General features: G+C 45.1%; 1 protein-coding gene across 1 annotated transcript in view; it reads left to right on the plus strand.

Moving 5' to 3' along the window:
* Window positions 1-4078: 4078 nt before the first annotated feature.
* Window positions 4079-19164, plus strand: part of DNAH12 (dynein axonemal heavy chain 12) — a 65073-nt gene continuing 49987 nt past the window's right edge. The window contains exons 1-13 of the mRNA XM_069966996.1: window positions 4079-4200; window positions 8654-8811; window positions 8888-8978; window positions 11764-11790; window positions 12484-12673; window positions 13725-13800; window positions 14661-14819; window positions 15002-15197; window positions 15827-16015; window positions 16134-16290; window positions 17295-17386; window positions 17713-17891; window positions 18781-18916. Of these exons, the coding sequence (XP_069823097.1) occupies window positions 8654-8811; window positions 8888-8978; window positions 11764-11790; window positions 12484-12673; window positions 13725-13800; window positions 14661-14819; window positions 15002-15197; window positions 15827-16015; window positions 16134-16290; window positions 17295-17386; window positions 17713-17891; window positions 18781-18916 (1650 nt within the window). The 5' untranslated portion in view covers window positions 4079-4200. The remainder of the gene's footprint in view (window positions 4201-8653; window positions 8812-8887; window positions 8979-11763; window positions 11791-12483; window positions 12674-13724; window positions 13801-14660; window positions 14820-15001; window positions 15198-15826; window positions 16016-16133; window positions 16291-17294; window positions 17387-17712; window positions 17892-18780; window positions 18917-19164) is intronic.

Here is a 19164-nt window from a genome sequence, read left to right on the forward strand (position 1 = left end):
CGGGACTTTCACCTAAGTGCACTGATCCACCCCTTCTAGCTAATACTGGGGCAGCGCTCTGCAGTGACAACACTCTGTCTCTTAGAATATTCATTAGAAGCTGGGGGGCAGATGGGTGCACTGAGGGGGGTTGTCCTGTCCCCAGCGGCCTAAATAGCAAAGGAGATAAACTGCTAATAGCACAGAAACTGCCAAGGATAATGGTAAGAAACTCTATCTTCATCCTCAGCGCCCGGCTCTATCTCTGCACCATTTATTTTATAACCACTCATTGATTAGTGTGAATCCTGAAGGCCCAGCTATTATCCCTCATCCAATGGAGATGGAAGATTTGTAATGGAGAAATCCTCTGTTACCAGCAAAGGAGAAGCCACAATTCCCTATTAATCCAACAGAAGACGCCTCACCTTGCCTCACAATAAAACTGGATGGATAAGGAGCAGGCACAGAGCTTCTCCACACATCTCTATAGGCGCCTTGGTATTGCTGGATACAGCCTGGATAGAGCTACAGTATCTTCTAGAATTCTTAGGACCAGTTCACACGGGAATAAAACTGGCGGAATTACTCGTGCTTCCTCTCTCCGCGCGGAAGAATTGACATGTCCATTCTTCTGAGCGGAGAAAGAAGACACGCGAGCCCTCCCATAGACTGCCAGTATGTCACAGGGGCTGGTGGGATTCCACGGTGGAGAGTTCACCATGTGAACTGGCCCTTAGGCTAAAAAAGGTGACCATGAGGGGTTCACCCTCCACTTATAGGTAGAGATGAGAGAACCTGCCGGATTTCTGGTTCGTACAAACCAGAAATCTCAGCATCTGACTCCCGCTGTCTGCCGGCTCCGTGCAGCACGTGGATACAGCCTAAGGAACACCTGGAAAACTGGGATACAGCCTATGGCATAGACTCCACTTTCCTCCATTATATTCTGGAGCTGAGTAGTCCTCTCCATTATATTCTGGAGCTGAGTAGTCCTCTCCATTATATTCTGGAGCGTAATAGTCCTCTCCATTATATTCTGGAGCGTAGTAGTCCTCTCCATTATATTCTGGAGCGTAATAGTCCTCTCCATTATATTCTGGAGCGTAATAGTCCTCTCCATTATATTCTAGAGCGTAGTAGTCCTCTCCATTATATTCTGGAGCGTAATAGTCCTCTCCATTATATTCTGGAGCGTAATAGTCCTCTCCATTATATTCTAGAGCGTAGTAGTCCTCTCCATTATATTCTGGAGCTGAGTGGTCCTCTCCATTATATTCTGGAGCTGAGAAGTCCTCTCCATTATATTCTGGAGCGTAATAGTCCTCTCCATTATATTCTGCAGCGTAATAGTCCTCTCCATTATATTCTGGAGCTGAGAAGTCCTTTCCATTATATTCTGGAGCGTAATAGTCCTCTCCATTATATTCTGGAGCGTAATAGTCCTCTCCATTATATTCTAGAGCGTAGTAGTCCTCTCCATTATATTCTGGAGCGTAATAGTCCTCTCCATTATATTCTGGAGCGTAATAGTCCTCTCCATTATATTCTAGAGCGTAGTAGTCCTCTCCATTATATTCTGGAGCTGAGAAGTCCTCTCCATTATATTCTGGAGCTGAGAAGTCCTCTCCATTATATTCTGGAGCGTAATAGTCCTCTCCATTATATTCTGCAGCGTAATAGTCCTCTCCATTATATTCTGGAGCTGAGAAGTCCTTTCCATTATATTCTGGAGCGTAGTAGTCCTCTCCATTATACGAACTGGAGAGAATGGAACGGCTGCACATCCCATCTATGGCTGATACTAATGCCGCTAGGCCTATATTAAAAATCAACACCAGAGTGTCTGTATATGAATTGATCAAGCCATATTGCCCCGTGTACCACCGCGCAGGTCCTCTGGTCCACACGGGTCCCTACGCTAAATCCACACCGTGTCGGTCAGCGACCGCCAACCCCGCAAAGCGTGCACGTGCAGGGAAGGGAGGCCATGGAACGGCCCTGCAACCCCAATGTCACAGGACCAGACCCAAAAAGCCCCACCAAAACCCAGCCAGCACCACCGGCGGGGAAGGCTGCCCCCAAACGACACAAGTATGGATATGGTATTACACTTACCATTGCTGCTCTCACAGAATGGGGAAGACATAGGGTCCAGACATGTGAGCACAGGCATATCCTGCTAATTTTGGTCATGTGGGTCTTATAAAGGAGTGCTAGCTGTTCAGAGAGGGAGAACTGTAAAACACGAACTGGAGAGAATGGAACCGCTGCACATCCCATCTATGGCTGATACTAATGCCGCTAGGCCTATATTAAAAATCAACACCAGAGTGTCTGTATATGAATTGATCAAGCCATATTGCCCCGTGTACCACCGCGCAGGTCCTGGAGCGTAGTAGTCCTCTCCATTATATTCTGGAGCGTAGTAGTCCTCTCCATTATATTCTGGAGCTGAGTAGTCCTCTCCATTATATTCTGGAGCTGAGAAGTCCTCTCCATTATATTCTGGAGCTGAGAAGTCCTCTCCATTATATTCTGGAGCGTAGTAGTCCTCTCCATTATATTCTGGAGCGTAGTAGTCCTCTCCATTATATTCTGGAGCGTAGTAGTCCTCTCCATTATATTCTGGAGCGTAGTAGTCCTCTCCATTATATTCTGGAACGTAGTAGTCCTCTCCATTATATTCTGGAGCTGAGAAGTCCTCTCCATTATATTCTGGAGCTGAGAAGTCCTCTCCATTATATTCTGGAGCGTAGTAGTCCTCTCCATTATATTCTGGAGCGTAGTAGTCCTCTCCATTATATTCTGGAGCGTAGTAGTCCTCTCCATTATATTCTGGAGCGTAATAGTCCTCTCCATTATATTCTGGAGCGTAGTAGTCCTCTCCATTATATTCTGGAGCATAGTAGTCCTCTCCATTATATTCTGGACCGTAGTAGTCCTCTCCATTATATTCTGGAGCGTAATAGTCCTCTCCATAATATTCTGTAGCGTAATAGTCCTCTCCATTATATTCTGGAGCTGAGTAGTCCTCTCCATTATATATTGGAGCTGAGAAGTCCTCTCCATTATATTCTGGAGCTGAGTAGTCCTCTCCATTATATTCTGGAGCTGAGTAGTCCTCTCCATTATATTCTGGAGCTGAGTAGTCCTCTCCATTATATTCTGGAGCTGAGAAGTCCTCTCCATTATATTCTGGAGCTGAGAAGTCCTCTCCATTATATTCTGGAGCTGAGAAGTCCTCTCCATTATATTCTGGAGCTGAGAAGTCCTCTCCATTATATTCTGGAGCTGAGAAGTCCTCTCCATTATATTCTGGAGCTGAGTAGTCCTCTCCATTATATTCTGGAGCTGAGTAGTCCTCTCCATTATATTCTGGAGCTGAGTAGTCCTCTCCATTATATTCTGGAGCTGAGAAGTCCTCTCCATTATATTCTGGAGCTGAGAAGTCCTCTCCATTATATTCTGGAGCTGAGAAGTCCTCTCCATTATATTCTGGAGCTGAGAAGTCCTCTCCATTATATTCTGGAGCGTAGTAATCCTTGCTGTATATCACCATGCCCAGTTTATAGGCTGAAAACTTGGAAATGCAAAAAAAGAAATATACAAATTACAGATTGAGTCAGGGTGCCTTCACACGTACCGTATCACTGCGTTTTTATTGCTGAGTTTTTGGTGCGATTTTTACATGCGAGTTTTGTTTTTCACATGAAAATCATGTGAAAATCAAAACGCGCATGTAAAAAACGCACAAAAAAACGCAGCGATATGGTACGTGTGAAGGCACCCTAAGAGTGTATGGCAATCCCTTGCAGTTGCGCAGCGTGCATTTCTGACCCTGGATATGGAGAGGATGGTGTACACCTTCTATACACTGAATATTCATATTACCAATCTGACATTACACAACATGCATCGTTAGTATAACGTAACCTGACAGAGAGGTAAAGGGAGAACCAGTAATAACCGCAGCAGTATCATACTATGCGTGCACTGACGCCTGCTGTCCACTAGATGGCAGCAGAATAGGCTCAGTGAGGCCGGCTCTGCATAGCTGCCCCACCCCAATGCACGCGCCCCTTACCTACACCCCGCCCCCGGCTTCTATGGCAACCGGATTGTTTAATGGCAGAGGGAGAGAGTGTCCTTACCTGAGAGCGCGGGTCCTGGGGAGCAGCGGCCGAAACCGGGGGGTCTCCGGCACCGGGGACAGCGGAGGTGAGCGCCCCCTGCTGTGTGCAGGACAAGCTACTCATTACTTTACTATAACTTTATGTACTTTGTTTTCTTTGCTTAGTACAGGCAGCCGGCAGGTACAGGGGATATATATATATATATATATATATATATATATATATATATATATATATATATATATATATGTGTGTGTGTGTGTGTGTGTGTGTGCAGTGAATCTCAGCGTGTGTGAGTAGGTGATGTCCCATATACCTGGTTTATAGTGCACATTATGTGGGCAGTCACTGTGGCAGGATGAGTCTGTGATGTCATAGGTCATGTGACGTACAGGCAGACAGCGGTTCAGAAACACTATGGGGGTCCCATCATAGAGCAGCACACTATGTGTACCCGGCGGTGCCAGCACACTGTGTACCCGTCAGTGCCAGAACACTGTGTGCCCGTCAGTGCCAGCACACTCTGTGTACCCATCAGTGGCGGAAAACTATGTGTCCCGTCAGTGCCGAAACACTATGTGTACCCGTCAGTGCCGGCACACTATGTGTACCCGTCAGTGCCAGCACACTCTGTGTACCCATCAGTGGCGGAAAACTATGTGTCCCGTCAGTGCCGAAACACTATGTGTACCCGTCAGTGCCGGCACACTATGTGTACCCGTCAGTGCCAGCACACTATGTGTACCCATCAGTGCCAACACACTATGTGTACCCGTCAGTGCCAGCACACTATGTGTACCCATCAGTGCCAGCACAGTATGTGTACCCATCAGTGCCAGCACACTATGTGTACCCATCAGTGCCAGTACCCATCAGTGCCAGCACACTATGTGTACCCATCAGTGCCAGTACCCATCAGTGCCAGCACACTATGTGTACCCGTCAGTGGCAGCACACTATGTGTACCCGTCAGTGCCAGCACACTATGTGTACCCGTCAGTGCCAGCACACTATGTGTAACCCATCAGTGCCAGTACCCATCAGTGCCAGCACACTATGTGTACCCATCAGTGCCAGCACACTATGTGTACCCGTCAGTGTCAGCACACTGTGTGTGCCCGTCAGTGACAGCACACTATGTGTACCCGTCAGTGGCAGCATACTATGTGTACCCGTCAGTGCCAGCACACTATGTGTACCCGTCAGTGCCAGCACACTATGTGTACCCATCAGTGCCAGAACACTGTGTACCCGTCAGTGCCAGCACACTCTGTGTACCCGTCAGTGCCAGCACACTATGTGTACCCGTCAGTGGCAGCACACTATGTGTACCCGTCAGTGCCAGCACACTATGTGTACCCGTCAGTGCCAGCACACTATGTGTACCCGTCAGTGGCAGCACACTATGTGTACCCATCAGTGGCAGCACACTATGTGTACCCGTCAGTGGCACTATGTGTACCCGTCAGTGCCAGCACACTATGTGTACCCGTCAGTGCCGGCACACTCTGTGTACCCGTCAGTGGCGGCACACTATGTGTACCCGTCAGTGCCGGCACACTATGTGTCCCCGTCAGTGCCGGCACACTATGTGTCCCCGTCAGTGCCGGCACACTATGTGTACCCGTCAGTGCCTGAACACTATGTGTACCCGTCAGTGCCAGCACACTGTGTACCCGTCAGTGGCGGCAAACTATGTGTCCCATCAGTGCCGGCACACTATGTGTACCCGTCAGTGCCGGCACACTATGTGTACCCATCAGTGCCAGCACACTCTGTGTACCCGTCAGTGGCGGCACACTATGTGTCCCGTCAGTGGCGGCACACTATGTGCACCCATCAGTGCCGGTACACTATGTGTACCCGTCAGTGGTGGCACACTATGTGTCCCCGTCAGTGCCGGCACACTATGTGTCCCCGTCAGTGCCGTCACACTATGTGTACCCGTCAGTGGCGGCACACTATGTGTACCCATCAGTGCGGGCACACTATGTGTACCCGTCAGTGCCGGAACACTATGTGTGCCCGTCAGTGCCTGAACAGTATGTGTACCCGTCAGTGCCGGCACACTATGTGTACCCGTCAGTGCCAGCACACTATGTGTACCCGTCAGTGCCAGAACACTGTGTAGCCGTCAGTGCCAGCACACTCTGTGTACCCGTCAGTGGCGGCAAACTATGTGTCCCGTCAGTGCCGGCACACTATGTGTACCCGTCAGTGCCGGCACACTATGTGTACCCGTCAGTGCCGGCACACTATGTGTACCCGTCAGTGCCGGCACACTATGTGTACCCGTCAGTGCTGGCACACTATGTGTACCCGTCGTGGCGGCACACTATGTGTACCCGTCAGTGCCGGCACACTATGTGTACTCGTCAGTGCCGGCACACTATGTGTACCCGTCAGTGCCGGCACACTATGTGTACCCGTTAGTGCAAGCACACTGTGTACCCGTCAGTGCCAGCACACTATGTGTACCATCAGTGCCAGTACCCATCAGTGCCAGCACACTATGTGTACCCGTCAGTGCCAGCACACTATGTGTACCCATCAGTACCAACACACTATGTGTACCCGTCAGTGCCAGCACTCTATGTGTACCCATCAGTGCCAGTACCCATCAGTGCCAGCACACTATGTGTACCCGTCAGTGCCAGAACACTATGTGTACCCATCAGTGCCAGCACACTATGTGTACTCGTCAGTGCCAGCACACTATGTGTACCCGTCAGTGGCAGCACACTATGTGTACCCGTCAGTGGCAGTACACTATGTGTACCCGTCAGTGCCAGCACACTATGTGTACCCATCAGTGCCAGCACACTATGTGTACCCGTCAGTGCCAGCACACTATGTGTACCCGTCAGCGCCAGCACAGTATGTGTACCCGTCATTGCCAGCACACTGTGTACCCGCCAGTGCCAGCACACTACATCCAGGTGCTATGTGCCATTAGGATCCAGTATGGCGAGAATTGCTGGGGGGTCAGGATATGATATAGACATCAGGGGCTCCAGCCCCACCAGGCAGCCGCCATGTGCATCACTATAAGCTCTGTGCTGCATTGGAAATTAATGGGGTTTTTATCCCAAATATTAAGGCAGCTGATCTGTGGAGTCTGATCACTGGGACCGCCACTAATCAGAGGAGATCCCTTGTCCTTTGAGTGTATGGAGCGCTATACTCTCCTAATGGGGCTACCCAGCATAGCCAAACACTGTAGGTGGCTATGTCATAGGTTGCATAGAGAGTGAATGAGCATCAGTTTAGCTTGTGCCATTCTATTAACACAAGGGACCTCCATACCCTGGATCATTGGGGGGTTCCAGTGGTCAGACCCCCCCCAGATTACCAAGTTATCCCCTAACATGTAGATAGGAGAAAGCCTTTAGGCCTGATTAACACATCTGTATTGCTGTTTGCAGCGGTGGACCCGCAATTATATACAGGACTATATACATAATCCGGGCTGTATAGCGGCTTGCCCATTGTACGGATCATGGCCCCAACACTGATTCGTAACACCTAGAGATGTGTGTATGGGGCCATAGAAAACAATGGGTCCTTATATGCTGAAAACTGCAGAAGGAAATGTTCTTATATCCATATCCCGAACATTTCAGTAATCTTGTCAAAGAACTGATAAGTCTGTGTTTTTTGGTGTTGTGTAAAGGGGGTTATCCAAAGATTAAGGGTGGTCTAACCATGTGTCAGGTATACCCTGTTTTAACCTTGCTTTTCATTGTATCTTTTGTACTTCCATCACTGCCAGAGATTAGTAATTATCTTATCACTTATACACTTCTTCCCATGACATCACCCCTGCATTTCTACAAAATACTAGTGACTGTCTATCTGCTGTATGTCCTGCAGGAAGTGGTTTTCTTTCCAGACTGGAGAGCAGGAAAATTCCTGACATGGACAGAGGTTGCAGCAGAGAGCACTGTGTAAGACTGGAAAGAACCTCTTCCTGCAGGACATACAGCAGCTGATAAGTACCGGAAGACTTGAAATTTTTATTAGAATTAATTTACAAATCTCTGGCACATTTTGACACCAGTTGATTTGAAAGAAAGATTTTTTTTTGCTGGAGTACTCTTTTAAAGAGTTTTTTGGGGACCTTTTTGTACAGATGATCATCCTCAGAATAGGCCATCAATCTCTGATCATTGGTCTGGTACCCTACCAATCAGCTGTTTCAGTAACAGCAGCCACAATCCAGAGTGAACTGAGCCTGCACCGTTCCTAGTGGCCACACTGGGTTAAAGTGAATGAGAGTCGAGCTGCAGTGACCCAGCACGGCCACTACACAATGTACGGAGCTGTTTCCAGCTTCATTCACTCTGTTTGTAGATCCCCTTCGATCAGATCTTGACAGCTTATTCTGCACATAGTCCATCAAAAAAAAAAAAAAAGTTCAGAAAACCCCTTTAACCGTCTTTTCTGTTGATTGTTGTCCTGCCTCTTCTTCTTGAATATGGTTTCACAATGTCGTAGACCTTTCATTCATCTGTAATGTTTTTGTATTTATTAAATAGATGGCTTCCAACAGGACGTCCCATCTTCCTCCTGTGGATCGTCTAAGCGTTCACCTTCCTCCCTTAACCCTCCCTGTGCCTTCTCTAACCGCTACCGGCAAGAAGCTGATGAAGCACAAGAGAAGCCGGGAGCAGCAGAAGACCCTCCATGACATCATGTGTGTACTTTGTATATAGACATATGTTGTTGTTTGTTTCCTTCTTACATCATAACACAATGTCTTCCCTCTACAGAATGAAGGAGGCTTTAAAGGCATATGAAGAAACGGTAACAGAGCAAAAAAGGAGAGTTCCCACCCCTCCCGAACCCCAGCTGCCATCCACGGTAAGGTCATACATCCTGAGGCATTTCATATAGCAAACAGGGATGGTTTTACACATACTGCTGAGATCTCAGAATAGGATGGTGGATCTGACACCCAGTAGAGTGAACCTGTCAGCACATACGTCTCCATAATAGAAGGATTCTACAGCATCTTTTCTTATGGCTCTGCATTGTACCATTCCTCTGATATTCCTCCTGGAAATGACATCCAGAAATGGTGATCCCTACTGGTAAATGTAGATTTCTAAGAGGAAAAACAGAGGAATGGCAGGGCACAGAGATCTAAGAAGAAATATGGCTCCAGTATTGTTAATAGAATAGACATAACTGGAGAGCTGACAGGTTGTCTGGGAATACTAAGCATAGAATAAATAAGAAATCAAAGAGTAGTGATTCTGTAGACAGAGCCAATGCCACCTAATGCATAGATGGCTATAGGCCTAACCTACTGATTGTGAGCAGACAGGCTGACCGAGGCTAGCTGCACAGCTTTTTCTATTTATCAGCTCTGTCATTGGAGCAGAAGAGCAAATCAAAACTGATCCACTACTCACCAGATGCCAACAGTGCCCGACGAACCCCATTGACTTTAATGGGATCTGTCTGGTTTCCATAATTTGAACAGAAAAAATAGTGCCGCATGCTACGCTAGTGTCTGGCATTTTGAGGCAAAACCTATGAAAGAGGCATCTGAGGGAGTTTCCAACAGTGATTTAACCCTTGTCTAGTATGTATAGGGGCAGTCAGTGCTCTCCTGCTGGATGTCCACCCCTGTGTTCTCACAGGAGAACGAGTATTCATCTATCGAAAATGTATGGCCACCCGTCCCTTTCCCAAATTAGGCAGATAAAATTATTGTATGTTTTGGCCAAGTCACAAGGAAATTACTCCTTGCTGATTCTCCTCAATCTCTCAGCGGCGTTTGACACTGTGGACCACCAGCTCCTCCTCTCCATGCTCAGCTCTCTTGGTCTTAAGGACTCTGTTCTCTCCTGGTTTTCTTCCTACCTCTCTGATCGCTCCTTCAGTGTATCCTTCTCGGGCTCTACTTCTTCTCCCTTACCTCTTACTGTTGGGGTTCCCCAGGGATCAGTCCTGGGTCCCCTCTTCTTCTCCCTCTATACAGCCCCCATCGGACAGACCATCAGCAGGTTTGGCCTGCAATACCATCTCTATGCCAATGACACCCAGTTATATACCTCCTCCCGTGACATCTCCCCAGCCTTCCTGCAAAATACTAGTGACTGTCTATCTGCTCTCTCTAACACTATGACCTACCATCCTTCCCGTCAGGGCCGTTTCTGTGGTCTCTGCCGCCTGAGGCAAACCTCAGGCGGCCGCCCCACACTAGCGACCCCCCCCTGCCTCCCCCCCCCCCACCATCACCACCACTCATTCACCACTGTACCCCGCTGGGCTCCCGTCAGCCAGCATCTCCCTTTGCCCTTCAGCCTGTGGTGAGTGTCGGCGAGGAATGCCTGTAACCGGAGTCTCCCCCGCCCGGACAGCATCTGATATGTGCCGCGCTGTAATGACAGCACCACGCGCGGCTGATTCATTACAGCATCGCACATATCAGTACAGTTCTCCCCCGCTCTCAGCATCTTATCAGATGCTGTCCGGGCGGGGGAGACTCCGGTTACAGGCATTCCTCGACATGGGAATGCAGCCCTTATAGGAATACCCCCCCCCCCCCGGCGCTCCCGCGCGCACCGATCCGACTGCAGCCCTCGCCGACACTCACCACAGGCTGAAGGGCAAAGGGAGATGCTGACTGACGGCGCGGGAGCCCGGCGGGGTACAGTGGTGAGCGCTGATGACAGGACAGGCAAGCGGCTGCAGGGCTGCTGTCTGCCGCCCCCTGCAGGAGCGCAGAATCAGCCGCCTGAGGCGGAATACTCATTCCGCCTCATGGCAGAAGCGGGCCTGCTTCCCGTGCTCTGCATTCTGCTAATGACCTTACACTAACCTCTTCTATAATCAGAACCTCTCACTCCTTCCTTCAAGACTTCTCTCGTGCTGCACCAGTTCTCTGGAACTCCCTACCCAACGACCTCAGACTTATTTCTAACACCCCCAGTTTCAAATGTGCCTGAAGACTCATCTCTTCAGGTGTGCTTATAACATTTTGTAATCTCGTCTCCCTCTCTGCTATCCCTTCTGCATCCTCTCTATAACCTCTTTGGTGCCATCTACTCTGTACTTGCTACCTGAACTCAGATAATGGCTTGTGACTGGCTTGCCCAGTCACCTATAGGCACTTTGAGACTCTATGTACAATGACTGGAACATCGACAAATAAAGCCCTTGTTGCCTCTCGTGTCACCGCCAGTCATCCTAGTCTGTACACTCTCAAGAGCAGGTCTCTAATTCTGTATTTTTAATTTTATCTTAGTTTATTCATTGTATAATAAGTATAACCTGTATTGTATTTATATATTTAAACAAGCGCTGCGGAATCTGTTGGCGCTATACAAATAAATATTATTATTATTATGTTTTATCTGCCTCTCTCATAGTACAGGCAGGCAGAGTGATCAGACATTAGAGTTGTTCCTGAAAATCTGCTAGTGATAAGTGTTTTTCTAATGAAGCTGAATAACCCAAGTTTACCCTGACTGGAGTGCTTGGTGAGGGCTCTTATTGTGCAGATCACTCCCAGTCTGTCCGTACTCTAGTTTTCTGGAATGATCCACTTTATAGCTGATTTATACACATTCTTATTATTGGCTGATGACCTTTTTTGAATCAATAAATGTATAAACTTTTTTTTTTTTTATGACAGATGAACAGTGAGCAGAGAAAAATGAGGGTGAGTTTTTCTTTATGAAATATTGTATATTGGAATGCAGACCTGTCGTTTCTAGTTCTATTAAAACGTCTCCATTAGGTATATGTAATATAGGTAACTTTATTAAATGGGAATATAGCTGTAAATGCTATTTTTAGTGGGTCTTCACTTTTTAACACTTTAGATCCAGTAATCTATAAATAATACAGCTCAGAATTAGAGATAAGCGAACCTCGACCATGCTCGAGTCCATCCGAACCCGATCGTTCGGCATTTGATTAGCGGTGGCTGCTGAAGTTGGATAAAGCTTTAAGGTTGTCTGGAAAACATCGATACAGCCAATGACTATATCCATGTTTTCCACATAGCCTTAGGGCTTTATCCCACTTCAGCAGCCACCGCTAATCAAATGCCAAACGTTCGGGTTCGGATGGACTTGAGCATGCTTGAGGTTCGCTCATCTCTACTCAGAATCCTTTCTGTAAATCAAGCCAACTTATAAAATTCGGTCTGCCTATAGCCACCACTAGGGGGAGCTCATGAGTATTTCATATTTTTGTATGTTGACCATTATAATAATAGGTAAATATCTGTCCACTGATGTCAGATTTTACATTTCTTGTAGAATTCATTTTCACTATTGTAAACCATATTTATGCGGGGAGGACAGGCCTTTGCCTTTTTAACTGCTGAAACTGTTAACCTCTTTTTCAGATGAATTATCTATACATGAAGAAATGTGTAGAGAGCAGCCCGGTAGTGCCCATACAAAGACACTGGCTGGACTCCATGCTCACCTTGGTTCCTCAGCCTCTTCAGAAGGGAAAGGACAGGGAGGCTCTGATTGCAGATCTGCTGGAGGAAGTTTCTGAAGATTTTGAGAAAAGTATGAAGAGACACCTGGGTGAGTCTTCTTGTGTTTGTTTCAACGCTTTACTTGAAAAAAACACTGTTTACCCGCTGCTATTGACATAGAAGAGCCTTAACGTATGACTCAGCACTCAATGTAGTTATTCTTTAAAGGGGTACTCTGATGAAAAATATTGTTTTCAAATCAATCGGTATCAGAAAGTTTTATAGCTTTGTAAGTTACTTGTATTTAAAAATCTCCAGTCTTTCAGTACTTCAGTACAGGACTGCTGTATGTCCTGCATGAAGTGGTGTATTCTTTCCAGTCTGACACAGTACTCTCAGCTGCCACCTATGACCATCTCAGGAACTGTAGCAAATTCCTATGGAAAACCTCTCCTGCTCTGGACAGTTCCTGTCAAGGACAGAGGTGGCAGCAGAAAGCACTGTGTCAAAAATAATACAACACCTCCTGCAGGACATACAGCAGCTGATAAGTACAGGAATACTTAAAATTTTTTAAATAGAAGTAATATATAAATTTGTATAACTTTCTGACACCAGTTGATTTTTCCCTTTACCCCTTTTCAGACATTTTACAACAATGTCTCTCATCACACGCTGACAGTATAGAGAGCCGCATGTTGTATAATGCAGTATTACGCTATGCTCTCACCTATCGTATGTGCTGTGAATTTCACTCAAAGAAATCTGTAGCTAAAGTCTAATCAGTGAGTTTTAATAATCATTCTTCTTTTAATCATTGAGGGCAGCATAAGATCTGCAATGAAATCCTCAGCGTAAGGTTCATTCTTATACAGAGAGACCTGTGGATTTACTTGTGTGAAGTCTGCAGAGTATATGCTATGTGTATAGTTTTACGCTATGTTGAGTTCTGAATAACTAAGACGTTTACTTATATAAACATTTGTGACCACAAGATGGCAGTGTGGGGATTCCAGCATGGGACTGTCAGTAGTAATAGTATTGTATACGGTAATAATCTAGTACTTGTTGTTGTGTTAATGTGGGACATATGTGATAATATTACAGGATCATATCATATGGAATGACTTACCGCATTGTTTTGTTCTTTCCATGTTTAGTCAAAAGTATTCTGGTTAAACCAGAGGTTAAAGGATTAGAAGCAGAAGAGTCTGGTCTGCCACCTGAGTTTGCTACGTGAGTACATCTTCATCTGATCAGGGCATCACCCCAACAGTGATACCCAGGCATAAATTATATTTGGTTTCAATATTGAGATACAAATGTAAGTGACTATGTAGATACATTGCTCTACATATAGTGTCCTGATAGTTATAGGTTGTATTATAAGCTAGAGCTGCAGTTGTGCTGTTTGCCATTGGAAACAGTTAATAACACACAAGAGATGCACTGGGAGAGTTAAAGAGTTTTACCAGTGGAAATCTTTTTCTCTCAAATCAACTGGTTTTAGAAAGTTATTGAGATTTGTAATATACTTCTATTTAAAAATCTCAAGTCCTCCAGTAACTATCAGTTGCTGTATGTCCTGCAGGAAATATTTTATTTTCAGTCTGACGCAGTGCCCTCTGCTGACATCTCTGTCCCAAACAGGAACTGTCCAGAGCAGCAGTAAATCCCCAAAGAAAACCTTTCCTGCTCTGGACAGTTCCTGACATGGACAGAGGTGGCAGCAGAGAGAACTGTGTTTGACTGGTAAAAATCAACATTTCCTTCAGGACATACAGCAGCTGATAAGTATGGGAAGAATTGAGATTTTTAAATAGAAGTAAATTAAAAATCTATATAACTTGCTGAAACCAGTTGATCTGAAAGAAAAAGATTTTTGCTGGACAACCCCTTCAAAGTGAAGCCGTCAGTATGTTTTTGTATGTGAAAATGGCAACAATACATAGTGTATCAAAAATTTTTACAGTTGGTTGTTTGGTTGTTGGTTGTAAGTTGGTTCTATGGCATCTCTTGTTACAGTCGCATTCCCCCAGATAGAAGAACAATAATAACTAAATTGGCTATTATTCTGTGTTGTATTACTTACTCAGGGGTCTGGATTTCTCCAAGCCATGGCATCAGACATTCGTCCAAGCACGGAAGGAGATCAATAAAAACCTGCATCTCGTCCACCCGGCCATTCGGACCATGCTTGATTTGGGATTCACAACTTTCTCCAACCTGCTGGTTGTCGATTTGTCTGCGTACAGGTTAGACAGAGTGTATGTTATATTATTGGACCCTGCCATACATATTTCTATTGTCAGATCACTGTGGTCATTACAAAATGTGGAACCAATAAAGAGACAAACTCATCCAAACTATCATCTCAACAGAGACTGGATGCCATTCAAATATGGAATAAGTAATGTTAGTTTTAATACTTTGACAGGTCAAAGGGCACTGTAGAATGTGAATCACTGAGGAACAGCGTTTCCTTGGCATGTGCAAAGACAGAAGAGAAGTTACTGAACACCTGGTACCCGAAAGTGATTAACCTGTTCGCCGGTAAAGATGCCCTGCAGATGGTGAAAGCCGACAAGATGGATTCCTTTTACAGCTGCGTCTCTACACTTATGTCCAACCAGGTAAACATGCGTGTTCTCATTCAGCAGCAGAGCAGTCCTCCCACCTCTTGTCACAGGGAATAGTCTCTTACAGTTACAGTCTCACTACAGTTTTTAGTGGTCTCGATATGATCAGAGCTTTAGCTTCTAAACTCCAGACAGGGCCTTATGGATATGACACCATCCTCCCCTCCTTCTCCTCCCTCTCACAGCTCTCTGTATCTTTCTTTCCACAAGAGTCCGCCACATAGCCAAGAGCTTCTCACTGTTTTTGGTTACGTACCCTTAAAGCTAATTCCCTCCTATACGCCATACGCACTGTTTCTGTTGCTCCTGACTAGTCCACTCCCATAACTATATATTTGTTGTAATATAACATTTAGTTCCACCTGTATAAAGCATTACCGTCACTGTAAAAAGCTTTGGTGATATCACACAGACATGTCAAAAAGGAAGAGAAGTGCTCCATTGCCGCTCTTCTCCATGCTCTATTCTATCGATCAAGGGAGTCTGAACAAACACACACTGACCAATCAAAACTTTTCATGGGACATGTCAAAAGTTTTATTAACTGCTTCGGTTCCTGTTTTTTTTTTTTTTTTTTTCCAGTTTTACGAGTGCTTATATATATCTTCATCTCTTCTATATAGGTGAGAGACCTCTTGCAGAGAACAGTAGAAGCTTTTGTCAATCTGTTTGACCTCAAAGACACACAGTGTTTGCCGCTCTTTAAAATGCAACTTACATTTGATGATGAGAAAATGGATTTCTATCCAAGTTTCCAGGATGTAGAAGAGGTTGTACTGTTTGTAGTATCCCGGATCTCAAAGACACTCCAGGTATTCAGGATTTCTTTCAGTGCTGATACATAACGTTATCCATATCTGATCACAACCTGTGCTATGATTCTTCATGGTTATAGAGTCTATAACTATAAATATGTTTTATATTCTTCAGAATATTCAGACAGTTCAGTCGTGGCTTTCTGGCAGCAATACTGTACAGATCATTGAGGCCAAACTCCCTGATTACATCGTTCAGTCTGCTGTTCTGAAGCTGAAGGAAGCGGTCAGTCACCATTTACAGGATCCTTTGAGGCATTTTGAAACATATGGTAAGCTGGAAAGGAATATGAAGCATTAAAAAATTGTTAGAGTACAGGCAGATTTATTAAAGGGCCAGCACCCCTTAATAAATCTACTGAAGCGATTGGCAGTGGGGAATTTACTTAGACGACTTATGACTGGTGAATTCCCCCTTTGATGTTTGCTCCACTCTTTGTATGGCTCAGTTGAAAATGATCAGAAATAATGCACCCCATGATATTCATATAAATCTAATTGTCATGGAGCTCAGCTTCTGGCTTCCGCATCCCTACTGATCACCTGTTAAATTTCCCCTTCTCCAGTAGCCATGTCCTGCTGCTGGTCATTAATACTTTTTCTCTGTTTAAAGGGAATCGGTCACTAGATAGGACGGCATAAGGCTATATTCACACAACATATATTTTTGTAAAACCACAGCCATTGTACAACGGCCGTGATTATTACGAAAATATATATTACTTTGCTGTCTATGGGATCCTGGCCGGAGTGTGTACTTATGGTATATGCTCTGGCCGGGATCCCTAGCGGCGGCGCAAACAACTGACATGTCAGTTTTCTGTGGCGGCTTTTCAGTGAATAGCGGCCGCAGAAAACCCTGTCAGTTCACACTATAGAGCGAGCGGCTCCGGCGGGCGCGCATCAGAAGTCTGCAGCTGCAAAGATCATCCAGCCGGTACTGCTGTACCGGCTGGGATGATCTTTTCAGAGACCGGCCGTTCCGTGACACACCACTTTTTTAAACGTTGTGTGAACATAGCCTAAACCAACTAACAGAGTCTCTTTAAAGTTGACCATACACATTATAATAAAGGAGAACTCCTGCGAAGAGTAAAAATCCAGGGGGGGGACTCAAAACATAATAAAAAGGTCATACTTAGCAGGTGCCTTCTATGTGATTATGCTAGGGGCACGACAATGTTAAGTGTCCCCCTATGATTAAAAATTACTCTGTATAAATAAGTAGTTGATACTGTGCTCATATTGTCTGTTATACTGTTTGACTTTATCACAGTTGAAAGCTTCAGCTGGTTGGTGGATGGTTCAGCCGAGAAGAAAGTAGAAACCTTTTTGTCAGAAGAACACAGCTTTGATGAATACACAAGCGTACGTATGGGCAAGTGAAATGTCCATATCATCAACTTTTCCTAAATTTCCCCTATAAGGCACATAAATAAGAAACTGTAACTTGTCTTAGTGATATAATGGAAAACTTTCATATTTTGAGTTTTGATGTTGTAGGCATTCTGTCAGCTCTATAGGCTCTGTAGGAGCCTCTGCCACAAGAGAAGGTTGAAGGAACGGGGAGGCGTGCATGCAGCAGCTCAGCATTGCCTTATTGACACTAGAGCTCTGAGCTGGCAGATTCCCTTTAGGTTACATTTAATGTGACTTTATGTTATTGATCTGTATATTAATGGTTTGTATTCCAGTTTATAGAACAATTTCACACCCTGGCCAGAGATATTATGGCACTACCCACTCGAGCTTATTTCACCATGGTCCATCTTGACTGCGATGATTTAAAGCAAGGATTGGCTGACAAAGCCAAAAGTTTTGCTAATATATTACTGGATAGACTGGTGACAGACCACAGACTGGAGAACGAGAAGTGAGTAACGTTACCAGAGGTTTCAGGATCCTTCAGTTTCTATACAAGGAAATGCAGTGGGTTTCTCTAGAACACTACAAAAAAGCTTATGGTTTCATATAATAATAGAATTTATAATCATAGTAAGAAAAATGGAAAGCATATGTGTTTACTTAAATTAGGCTGGCAATGGAAGGACATCTGAGGAAAAATGGTAGGTTAGCCTGCAGACTGGGGTTTTTTTGCAACTTGTTTAGTTCAGTACGTCATGCCTGGTAGTGTCATTGTCTTCAAGTTCACACTGAGGAATCAGCGCTGAATCAGTGAGGAAAGTGGAATTCCGCATGGAATTGTTACGGAGTTCCATGCGGAATCCGCAAGGAAAGTGTTCCGCCTGGAATCGCCACTGGCGGAATTCCACGCAAATTCGTTTTTCATTTAATCACATTACTTTTCTTCCAATTCCGCCCTGAAAAATTTCAGAGCCGAAACTCACTGCTCAATTCATTTTAATGGGCTTCCACCAGTGGAATCTGCTAGAAGAAATGACATGTCAATTCTTCTGGCAGAAAGCCGATCCTCCGTGGAAAATTCAGGGCGGAAATTCTGCTGTGTGAACTGCAGAGCGCAAATTCCATTGAACACATTTGGCTCTGCACTATATTTTTGGGCAGAATTTTTTGTGAGAAATCAGCACTGAAATTCAGCGCTGATTCCTTAGTGTGAACTGGCCCGGCTGACTTGCTATTGCTGAACCTCCCATAGCCATGTCCCTATAATAGCATGCATAATAATTTAACGAATGATTCTGCAGTACAGTAAATAAATCTTACAATAGTTTGCTCAGAATACTATGATATATAATCACATATAATTACATAGAACCAAAAATATTATTTGTCTCCCTTAGTATCTGCATGGAGTTTGAGAAGATCAAGGAGCAAGCACTGAAGGTCCCAGAAACGACAGAAGACGTGATAGAGGAGTTAGAGTTTGTTGAGCAGGCTAAGAGTAAAACCATTGTAGAGCTGAAGTCCCGAATTACTGTACGTATATAACTCGGTAGATTTATTTAAGGAATATGCTATTAGGTTAGTTAGTTTCATTGTTATTCTAATTAGGCGCACTGGGGCGGGATATGACCCAGGCCAGCCAGCCCCTTCTAATGAATATCAGCAGACAATGGGGAGATATCAGCAGGTTAGATTCTCCTAACCTGCTAATAGTTTCCTATTAAACTAAATTCAGCAACACATTTGTGAAATATAGACATAACTGACAACAAAATGGTCAG

This window comes from Dendropsophus ebraccatus, chromosome 4, assembly GCF_027789765.1.
Source record: "Dendropsophus ebraccatus isolate aDenEbr1 chromosome 4, aDenEbr1.pat, whole genome shotgun sequence".
Taxonomy (NCBI): domain Eukaryota; kingdom Metazoa; phylum Chordata; class Amphibia; order Anura; family Hylidae; genus Dendropsophus; species Dendropsophus ebraccatus.